General features: G+C 36.3%; 1 protein-coding gene across 2 annotated transcripts in view; it reads left to right on the top strand.

Moving 5' to 3' along the window:
• The first annotated feature begins 294 nt into the window (after positions 1-294).
• Positions 295-12433, top strand: part of scaper (S-phase cyclin A-associated protein in the ER) — a 107215-nt gene continuing 95076 nt past the window's right edge. The window contains exons 1-3 of one of the 2 annotated variants that reach the window (XM_084397156.1): positions 295-634; positions 9067-9184; positions 11448-11524. In XM_084397156.1, coding sequence (XP_084253282.1) covers positions 461-634; positions 9067-9184; positions 11448-11524 — 369 coding nt within the window. In that variant the 5' untranslated portion in view covers positions 295-460. The remainder of the gene's footprint in view (positions 635-9066; positions 9185-11447; positions 11525-12433) is intronic. The other variant, XM_084397155.1, reaches the window with a different exon arrangement.

The following is a 12433-nucleotide window of genomic DNA, read 5'->3' as shown; positions in this document are numbered from 1 at the left end:
AATCGATTTATATATATATATTTATATTATATTTAACAAAAACTTCTATATATACATTTATTATTATTATTATTATTATTATAAACCTTTATATTAAACAAAAACTTGCTTAATAGAGATTAATCGATTTGACAGCACTAAAAAAACATTTTTGGAAAAATAATATCAATCATCTCAAATCATGTATTATATATTTATAATATAATCATCTACAGCTACTTCTAATAACTAGTAACGTTAAGTTAACCATGTTGTGTTTTGACGGGAACTCTGTTGGTTACCGCTGAAGGTCTGCGCGCGCAGTGCGGTCCTCCAGTCCAGCGGGCGGCGTCACATTCCCTCTCGCGCTCCACATGACCCGAGAGCGTTCAGTGTAAAAGAAGAGGAGGCCTGTTTGATTTCTCGCCCTCTGTTTGCGAAGTTCTTGTCCGCTGAAAGTCGCTCGTTTGACCGCGGGCTCATGTCGAAGGACGGCCGGCACGATGGGCGCCGGCGCGGCGCGGCTCAGCAGCACCGGTTCGGGATGAGAGCGGCTCAGAGCGGGGACGGCAGAGACAGGTCGGCCAGTAACAGCTCTGGATCATCTCATGGAGGAGGGAAAGGCAGGAATACGCCCATCAACATCGCCCTGAAGGTAACAAACAACGGCTGGCTCAAAACACACTGACCTGCTGCCTACATAGACAACATAAGTGCAGTCTGGACGCGGTGAACGCGCATGTGAAGCACAAACTGCTGTCTGGGTAGGCAGCTGTCAGTTATGTCAGTTACTATGGTAACAATACTTTCCCATCAAAATAGCATAGTTGCTACAAAACAAAACTGTTGTGAAATTTTGACGACTTCTGTCATTCAAGTCATATTTGTTTTATAGGATTAAAGAACTGTACGGTGTTTTAGTCAAATATGTTGTCTGGGTAGGTACTCTAACGTTACTCGTGTGGCTTGTGATATGTGATTGTGTAGTTATTCTTGGCTTGGCTGTTTTCAGACCCGTTATGGATTTTAAAATCAGTGTTTCCCAGATACACAACACAAACGCAACCATAACAGTAACACAACGCAACATAACATTGACATAAAAGTACCTAACATGACTATAATGACTACAAGACGGTAATACAATGCAACACAACATTTACATGACATAACATAACAGTAGCACAACATAGCATAATAGTAGCACAACATAACATTATATTAATATGACAATAACATGTCTACATAACCATAATACAATGCAACATAACATTTACATGACATGACATAACAGTAGCACAATGCAACAACATTTACATGACAACATAACATTGACATGACAGTAGCACAACATAACATTATATTAACATGACAATAGCATGACCACATAGCAGTAACACAACATTTACATGACAACATAACTAATGCAACATACCATTTACGTGACATTACAATGTATCATTAACAACGCAACATGACAGCAGAACAGTGCATAACAGTAATACAATGCAATGTAACATTAACATAAATGCATAACATTACAATATCATGACAACATAGCAGTTCAACTGTAATACAACGCAACATAGCATTTACATAACAACAGTTACACCACACAACATAGGACATAACAATAGATAACAGTAACACAATATAACATTAACATAACAGAGCATAACATTATTACAATAACATGACAACATAACAGTAATTCAACTCAACATAACATGTCATAACACATAACCGTAAAAATATCGCAAAATAACATTCCCATAACATTACAATAACATGATAACAGTAAAACCACGCAACATAACATCATCCTAACAATATAGCATTGCGTACAGTAGTACAATGGAACATCACATTAGCATATTAGCACAACAGTACGTGATGAGGTAATGCAACATAACATAAGGGATATTTTTTTCTTTTTTGTCATAATGACCGACTGACTGATTTCAATTGCATGGCTACTTTACAAATAAGTAAACACAAAGACATAAAAAATGGCTTCGAGTTTAAATGGTTTCCTTGTGTGAAAACAAAGAGAGCGCAGCGGCTCCAGGAACACCCTTCAGGATGAAGACCTGATCTACCTGTCTGTGTTTATCTTGTAATATATGACCACCTGGTTGTATTTTATTCTGCTTATTATAAAGTTGCATAACAAAATACAATAAATACATGACCATAAGACTGAGACAGAACTTGAGCTCAGGCAGCAGTTTGTTGAATTCATTGATTTATCATTTTTTTTTACAAAATTTGAATGTAGAGGGAAAGAGTTAAGGTTTATATTTTCTGTGGATCCGGTTTGTCTGTTTTTGCTTATTTAGATAGAGATGGACTGTGTCAGAGTGGTAGTAGACATGAATTTGACATTTGTCCTTTCACACACATGTAGAAGCTTAGAAGCTATAGAATTTTATATTTGAGTGTTCCAGCGCACACTTGCACCACGGTTCATCTTAAATTTGATGACGCATCTATAATATGGTTTATTGAAAATAACAAAGCATGAAACAGACAGAGTTCGGCTAATGTTTGTTTCTGTCGATGAATATGCATTCTTGCGTCTCAAAGCTTGTTTCCGCCAATGAATAATAAATAAATAATAATAATTGCGACTTTTTATCTCACAATTCTGACTTTTTTTTCTCACAATTGCGATATATTAAGTCAGAATTGTGAGAAATAAAGTCGCAATTCTGAGAAATAAAGTCGTAATTGCGAGATATAAAGTCGCAATTCTGATAAATAAAGTCATATAGTGTTATATTCAGAATTGTGAGATATAAACAATTCTGAGGTAAAAAAAAGAAGTTTTTTTGCGTGATATTTATATCGATCGTTATATCTCGCAATTGCGTGATATAAAGTCAGAATTGCGAGATATAAAGTCGCAATTGTGAGAAAAAAAAGTCAGAATTCTGACTTTATAAGACGCAATTCTGACTTTATATCTCGCAATTCTGACTTTATAACACGCAATTGCGACTTTATTTCACGCAATTCTGACTTTATAACACGCAATTCTGACTTTATAACACGCAATTCTGACTATTTCACGCAATTCTGACTTTATATCTCGCAATTCTGACTTTATAACACGCAATTGTGAGTTTATATCTCGCAATTCTGACTTTATAACACGCAATTCTGACTTTATAACACGCAATTCTGACTTTATTTCACGCAATTCTGACTTTATATCACGCAATTCTGCCTTTATAACACGCAATTGCGACTTTATTTCACGCAATTCTGACTTTATATCTCGCAATTCTGAGCTAAAAAGTCGCAATTATCTTTAAAAATGTTTTATTTTGTGGCGGAAACAAGCTTCCATACAATACTGTACAACAGTGATGATAAATAAATAAAAAACATGGACAAAAGTCACTTTTTAAAAACTTTGTTCAATAGGAGTGTCGTATGCTCTAATATGACTAGTCATTTACGCTGTCATCACCCAGGTGTTGATAGCGCGCGAGCGCAGGTGAGACCGAAACAGCACACGTTGCTATCTGTGTTTAAACTAAAGTAATTTAAGCCTTGCCAATTAAACATTCAAGCTCAAGAACTCACGCACGCTTTGAAAAGATTTGTGTGTGCACTCATCCGAAGCCTCTGGCAGCATGCAAATATTGAGTTCTCTTTCAAGTCTTGTATGTCAACATACCCGTCTTGGCAAGTATCCTATAGCAAACATAGTAGGTTATGTCTTAAGTGAACGTAAACAATCGAGAGAGTCAACTTGTGTACCAGTACCATCCGTGCATTATGTCTTAAAGTGACAGCAGCCTCATATTCCTGCTGTCTGTTTTTAATGTTAATCAAACAACAAAAGACAAGGAAATCACTCACTGCTCTTGACTGGATAGCTTTGTAACTTTAATAATGATTCATCTTTATTTAATTTATACAGTTAAGGTTACTTAATTACATTTTTGTACCTGAAAACTACTGTTAGATACATGGAAAAACCTGAAAAGCACTATTTTATTTGTATCTTTGCTCTATTGTATTTATTTGTGCTGTTGCTTGCAGTTTGATTATGTGTTTTTATTTTCTTTGTTTTTATTTGACAGTAGTCCTTTTTTCCCCTGAAAATAGCACTTACCGAACCGTACCGAAACGGTAACCCTTGAACCGTGATAAAAGCCGAAGCGTGAGTAATTTGAACCGCTAGTAAATAACAATGCAAAATGTAGCATGTTTAATGTTTGAGAGCAAACTACCTACGTTTATTTTTTTATAAAGCAACTGTGTCCTTCATATTACTCATTTAATGTCCAGCTCAAAGGCAGAGCGGTTTATTTATTCAAAGCTTTAATGCATATATGACTTAAAAATTTGTAATACAAATCTTTAAAAAACATACATGCCTTCATCTGTCTAAACATGTATATATAAATAATTGGTAACACTTTATTTTAGTGTCCTTGTTACATGTACTTACCACAGTAATAATAGGTAATTATACATTACCTAACCCTCTCCAGTAAGTACATGTTCAGTAATTGCTTAATATTACTCAGTACCTAAATGTATAATTACACTGTAACAATGACACTTTAAAATAGTGTAACCAAATCATTTATTTAATTAGTATAGAGAAATGTGAGTATTAATACATACCGACGTGAATCTTCAGTGTGGTCCTCAAACCGCCGTCTTCCTCGCGGCTGTGTCTGTCCCACATCTCGTGGGTGCATCTCTATTTACATCTATAACCCCTGTGTGAGTTACGCACCGCCAAGCTCCAATCGGACGCTGAGTCTGCTGCGTCTAACGCACACGCGTTGACACACACACACATCACTGACACACACACAGCCCTGCCGCCTCCAGCACATGCTGGACGAGTGGGCGGCCTGCCATGTGCACATGACTGCACAGAGAGAGAGAGAGGAGCTCTGCAAGCTGTGGAGGGTGAACACACCACAACTAAAACAGCAACACAGTAGAGTCGCTGTGCAGTCGAGACGTTGCAGGTTCAAAGAAAGACTGTCCCGATTGCCAGAAGAAGGAGTCTGTCCTGCTGATTGACAGAGGCATCTACCCGAGTCCATACCGGAGCCATGCTCAACCACGCTATTTTTGGTCCGGATGTCAAATGACGATGTCAGGCCGTTCGTGCAGCAGAGATCCTGGTTAAGGGGGGTGAACAGGTTGCCATGAGCAAATTCGGTAGCATGTCAGGGCCGGGAACGGATGAGGAACCTGCTTACAGACTCTGCTTCTACTCTGTACGTACCTTCTGTCCTCTTTCCCATCGTTCTTTCTGTGTCCCTCGAACATGCTTCTGCATTTAGACGCACTTGAAACTCTATCCTTGCAGGGGCTTGCAGCTCTCAGCGTGCTGTTATGTGTCCTGAGAGCAGTTCTTTGCTGGACGTCCTTGTTTTGCAGTTCTGAGGTGCTCGGTTAGATCTAACCCTAATAACCTCGGGTGTCAAGGGGCCTGCTGGTGATTAGGTGATTAGCTCGATTCATCTCACGTATGCATGGAGCACTGACCTGAGATCAGAGACCCCCTTCTCACTTTTACCTTGGTTATTTTGTACCAACGAATGCCAAATCGGATACCAGATTCCCCCGCCGCCTCCTCCGAGATGCACGACAAATGTAAACTCGGGCCTTCTGTTGCCAGTCAGCTGGGAAACCCAGTGTAAATATTTACCAATCAAACAGACAAGTTGCTGACAGACTACAAGTTAATTTACTTGCCTTTTTTTTTAAATGCAATATTTTTGTCCGTTTCATCCTCATTCATCCTTATTTTCAGACCTCTAGAGAGTAAAGCTGTGTGATGAAGGCTGTAGTCATTGGTTAAGTAGGTCAGTTGTGTATTTTAACCCTGAGGACATGAGATGGTAGCAGGGGAGGACAGTATGCTGTTTATGCATGTGCAAAAACCAGTGAGCCTTATGAAATATTCCTCTGTGATGGAGTATGACTGGCATATGGACAACGAACAACTACGTAATTAGCTATATGCAAATTGTTTGTTTTATTAAAATAATGTATCAATCCTGTGTTGCTCACTATCCAGAGCAGCTAAATTTAATGTTCTGAAGGGAGTGATACGATTTTGGGGCCGTTTACACCAGTGATTCCCAATTCCAGTCCTCGTGACCCACTGCTCTGCACATTTTGTATGTCTCCCTTATTTAACACACCTGAACCAGATCATCAACTCATTAGGAGAGACTCCATGAACTGAACTGAGTGTGTCAGATAAGAGAGACCTACAAAATGTGCAGAGCAGTGGGTCACGAGGACTGGAATTGGGAACCACTGGTTTACACGACACTGTTTTCAATTAAAAACGTAAAACTTTTTATGCGTTTTGGCCTTTCATTACACGACTATGGCGTTTTGGGTGCCTGAAAACACTAACTTTTGAAAACGGGTTTCAAACAACAAAAACGCGAACCTCTAAAGGTGATGACGTCATGCACATGCGTTTTACGTGTTCAGTCTATAGCGTTTCATCGCCATCTAATGGCCTGGCTGCAGAATACAACGTTTTTAGTCGTTTTCGTGAATGGGGATCGTTTTGACAATGTGCGCGGAAAACTCTGTTTCCTTGTTTTAAGCATATTGATGTCGTGTAAACGTACCCTAAAGCACTGGTTTTAAAGTCCAACATTTAATTAAGAGTTAGAGTTCAGCTCTAACCCTAATCAAACACACCTGAATCAGCTCTTTATGATCTCTTGAAAAACCTATATGAACATTTTGGCTGATACCGATAACCGATAATTCTTTATATTTGAAGGCCGATATATTGGTCGATAAACCTAAATCCACATTTTTATAGAATTTTTGAGAGTCTGATTACAAAAACTAAAGTCTCACCATTAAAAGCCATTTCCCAAGCACTTCAACATAAATCAAACATGTATAGTACGGTAGCCTATTTGAACAGGTATACGTTTTACACTCCTATGGCAATCTTACTTTATCAAAACTAAATGAAAAAATCTGTTGCCCTACAAAAAAAAAAAATAATAATAATGCAAACAAGTCATTGGACAACATTACTTGCATATAAAGAATCAAAATGCATATGCCATGGATAAATCAAATGGAATTCTTTAACGCACGGACCATAATGATATGATTTTAATTAAACCGTATTGTTGATTTAAATAAAAAAAATTTTTTTATTAATAATGCATTGTTTTTGAAAAAGAAACATCTGAAATTAATATTATTACTGTTTCAACTGAAGAGCTGAACGAACACCGGGAAACTGAAAAAGTATTTTTTCCTCAGAATTGTGAGAAATAAATTCGCAATTGCGAGTTATGAGAAAAGTAGTTGCGAGATATAAACTTTTTTTTCTCTCAATTATGAGTTTATATCTATAATTAGAGACATTGTTTAATTTCCTACCACAAAATTTAGTTGCATACGTGAGTGATTTACTCAGCGTAGAGCTTTTAATATTGTTTATGTCTGTGGTGTTTTTAATATGTTTAAGACAAACCATGTGTAAATTCATTCAAGTCCATTGGTGTGTATTTTCTCCTTAAAATTTGATGATATTTCTTGTTTTCCTTTTTCTTTAGTGTGTTATGTAGCTGTTTGTGCAAGTATAAGATCTGCAGAGTTACAAAGCTCAAAGTGTCAGACCTAAAGAGATATTCTTTATAAAAAAAGTTGAGGCTCAGCCACGCCTTCCTAAAACGCTTCGTTCAAACACACCTCCTCAAATCTACGTCAGTGTGTGTGGGCAGAGTTTCAAATGTAAATGCAAAGAAAGAAGGCGTAACTTTTATTCTCGCTGTATTATTGTTGCCGCCGGCGCCGGCGGACATGGTTTTATGTTTACATAGTGTTCTCGCACCTGTAGCGCAACGCGTAAAAACACAGTATAAGTCATTATAATCAGTAATTATGTCCCCAATGAAATAAAACCTAATCTGATACGATCTGGTCCAGTCACGCTGGCAAAGTTGATCGATCAGTTTGGACATCTGCATTTTCCGGATCAGATTCGGGCTCGCTTTGAAAAGGAAATACCGACATCTTCACCTGTCATTATTGCTTTGGGAGCTGATGTTTCAAATATGGTAAGGGGCGGGACATTTCCATCACACACTTAAGGAATTTGGGCCAATCACAATGCAATGGATCACTGGCCAATCAGAGCACACCGCGCTTTTCAGAACGATGAGCTTTGTAAAAATCGAGGCATTTCAGAAAGGCGGGGCTTAGAGGAGCAACAATAATGTACAGTATGTGTAAAATAATGACTTTTTTTTTTAACCTAAAACCGCTTAAACACATTGCATTAAACCAAATACACAAAATAATGTTCTTTTTAGAGCCGTCATATGACCCCTTTAAAACTGCAGTGACCCAAAGACAGGTTTTAAATCGCTGGTATTTCTGACGTCACAAACTACCTTGTAACCAATCAGATCAATGTGTGGTCGTCAACGAGTGGATCTCTGAGCTGGTGTGAGTGAGTGGAGGCGGGGCTAATTTACATATTCATAGAACCATGTATTCTAAATGAGTCAAGGGTGTAGAGTTACATTCAAGCTATTTTAAGGCATTTTTCAAGGGAAAACACTTTAAATCTGTTATTTTGGTGATCAAAGATGAGTTTTAAGGGATACAATTATTGACTGCAGGGGGACTTTAACACACATTGTTTACGCCCTCTGGCTATACTTTAAAAACGATGAGTATTTTAACATTTATGAAGTGGCCCCATTCACTTTTTGAATGTGGACAAGTAGGCAATGGCTTTCAAAGACCGAACACATTTCCAGTTGAAGATTCATTCGCTGTTTGTCTTCCTACTGGTGCTGTTGACATGATGTTGAATAACCATTAATCTTGACATCACTTGTGCTTATGGGATTTGCCAGTGGTGATCATTTAAGGTGACAAGAAAGAAGGTGTGAATTATTGGTATTGATTACAATGATAAAATGTCCTTAACTTGGACGGAATAAGCTCATTCTTGCCAGTTGCAAAGAGCACTATTTCTATTTGTGGGACACGCATGAAAAGAGCAAGTTTCCCCCCCAGTAACACATGTTTTTCTCCTTGCTACAGGCTTCTTTTCAGCGGTCCAACAGCCATGACAAGGTGAGGAAGATCGTGGCAGAGGAAGGCCGGGCTGCCCGAAACCTCATCGCATGGAGTGTCCCAGTGGAAAGCAAGGAGGAAGAAGGTTAGATCTGACACAGTCATGCACACATATAATAATTAATGTTGGTATCATTTTATTGTAGATGGGGCCTAGATCCTGAAGTGTGCCTGTGATATGTAAAGAACTTTTTTATGAGGAATAATGTTAGCAGATTTTATAGAAGTCACTTATGCTCACCAAGGCTGCATTTATTTGATCAAAAATAGGATGTCATTTTGTGAATTATTTTCTAATGAATATATTTTAAAATGTAATTTATTCCTGTGATCAAAGCTGAATTTTCAGTATACTTCAGTGTCACATGATCCTTCAGAAATCATTCTGGTATGATGATTTGATACTCAGTTATTATAAATGTTGGAAACTGTTGTGCTGCTTTATGTTTTTTTGGAACCTGTGAAATTTTTTTTCAGGATTCGTTGATGAATAAAAAGTACAATACAAATATTTAATATAACTTATTATCAGTTTAACACATCGTTACTGAATAAAAGTTTTCATTTCTTTCAATAAAAGACAAAAAAGATTACAAAAGATTTCTATTTTAAATAAATGCAGTTCTTTTTTTTTTTAAGTATCACCAGTTCTAAAAAAATATATATATTAACAGCACAACTGTTTCCAACAATAATTAATCAGCATATTAGAATGATTTCTGAAGGATCGTGTGACACTAACGATGGCTGATTAACATTCAGCTTTGCATCACAACAATAAATTATGCTTTAAAGTATCTTAAAATGGCAAACCACATTTGAAATTTTAATAATATTTCACAATATTACCGTTTTTTACTGTAATGCAGGCTTGATGAGCAGAATTTTTCAAAGCAATAAAAATAGTAATATGTGTGTCAGGCAATCACTTAAAATGCATCCAGCTTTGTAAAGAGCAAATGTAGGCGATGAACGAGTGCTCCAAATCTGTCATCCCCCTCTTGTACCTGTAGTTACAGTACGCTCTTTGTCGCAGTTTGTGAAATCCTCCTGAGTGTGTATAAGCTGACCCAGATCCTCTGTCTCACTGTCAGCGCTGACAGGTCACCACAGGAGTCTTTTGTTGGTTCGGGGACTGCAGTATGTGCTCTGTGTCCGAGCGAATTCATCCAGCACTGTGACCGTTTCTGGATCAGGGGGTGTAACCATGAGGGAACTCTAATTAGAATAGTTAGAAGTTCTGATTGAGAATCAGTTTTGACCCCTCATATCCTGATAAAGAGGGTTATATTGACTCGAGGAGGCTGATCTTAGATGATTTGAAAGATGATCTTGTTCTTAAAGTGAACACACAATTCAGGCCCTGATCTCAGATCAGTTTTAATAGTCAAAGACACTTTATGAGTGGAAGCACTGGCTGAAAGATGAATAAAACAGGTCATACGTCAACCCTAAATTACAAGAAAAATACATGGTCTATTTGTAGTCATTATTATGATTTTATTAATTTTTTTTTTGCATTTCAACATTATTTGCATGACAATTAAACCTTTTCATCCCTTTCTCTTATTAGCGTTATATATAAATAAACTCATTTCTTTTTAAGTTTGTTTTTTTAGTGTTCATTTTTATTTGTTATTAATAATTCTCATTAGATTTATTTAGTGACAAAGTAATTTCTCTCTTTGGACATTCTCTCTGGGACACAATAAAAAATAAAAAATAAAACCTAAATTACGTGTACTACTCTGGTTTAATTTTCTTTTTATTATATGGTGTAAATAATATATTTAAAATATTTAATTTTCTATTCTAATTCTATTCTATTAATTTTCTAAATCTATTTAATTATACTGTATTTATGTTGTTGTTCATAAAATAATAAAACAATTAAATGCATAATTAATGAAATATAATTTAAATAATACATAATAATAATAATACAATTATCAAATAATAAATAAAATAATTAAATGTGATTTAAATGTATTTTATTTGACTTAATTTGTATTAATTTACTAGTTGTTGTTTTGTTCTATCTCGGTGATCCTAAAAATAGGCTAAAATGTTTGCATGCATTACATAATGACAAATATTTTAATTATTAGTATGCTACATTGTAGTAATATAACCATCTTGGGAATAAAAAACAATTTGATTTTGCATTTTCAATTATTTAATAATTTTTTTTGTGTGTGTTTCTGACTTATGCAGAGTTCACAGTGATGATTGTTTAATTTTAAAATATGAAAGTTTAGACCTTGCGTGACTTGGTCTTTGGTTTTACAATTGCTTTGATGTCATCCATCTGAATGTGATATTTTGGCCATTCTTCTGTTCACATGCAGCTAAAGCAAAGATTCACGGGAACAGCAGCGCAAGGGCTCAGCGAATCAACGCCGGGCTCCACAGGAACAAAAAGCAGGTGCGAATCATTTAGTCCAAATTGTTTGTAGTTTCTAAATCTCTTAATTAAAACCTACAGTATCTAAAAACACTAATGTGATACAGTACAGTTTATCTCATGGGACAATGTCTCTATTTGCATCCACGACAAATCTGTTAGTTAAGAAACCTGGATAAATAAAAAAACAAATAACCTGGAACATGCATACTTGGCTAGTTTACAAATAAGCAAACAGGTTTAAATTAGTTCCCTTTAAAGAAAAGTGATAACTGAAAGTGAAAAGCTTTCCTCATGTTAAACACTAGGTGGCGCCAGAGACCTTTTATTTCATCCTCTTGCTGATGGGGTTCTAATTTCCATTCTTTCGTGATTCGACCTCAGTGTTTATATGAGCATCACACACTGATGGTTAAAACAGCTGTTTGCCCTATAGAGTTAAAGGGATAGTTCACCCAAAAATGAAAATTGTCTTCAAAAAGTTCATAAAGAGATCGTAAAACTAATCCATATGAATTGAGCGGTTTAGTCCAAAGTTTCTGAAGAGACTCAATCGCTTTATATGATGAACAGGTTTAATTTAGGCTTTTATTCACATAAACATTGATCAGCAAACATAAACTGAAGCTCAACAGTAACACGAGAATGAACCTCATTGGTTCTCATGCTTGAGCTTCCGTTTATCATATCTGATGTTTGTTGATGAATGTTTATTGGAGGATAGAAGCCTAAATTCAATCTGTTCATCATATAAAGCGATTGAAATTTGGACTAAACTGCTTGATTCATGTGGGTTAGTTTTACGATCTCTTTATGAACTTTTTGATGCGTCAAAGTGGTAGTTGCATAGCTGTCTATGGAGGGACAGAAATCTCTCAGATTTCATCAAAAAGATCTTTATTTGTGTTTCGAAGATCAACGAAAGTTTTA

This window comes from Rutilus rutilus, assembly GCF_951802725.1.
Source record: "Rutilus rutilus genome assembly, chromosome: 23".
In the NCBI taxonomy this organism is placed as follows: Eukaryota; Metazoa; Chordata; class Actinopteri; order Cypriniformes; family Leuciscidae; genus Rutilus; species Rutilus rutilus.
This window is presented reverse-complemented; position numbering and strand designations above follow the sequence as displayed.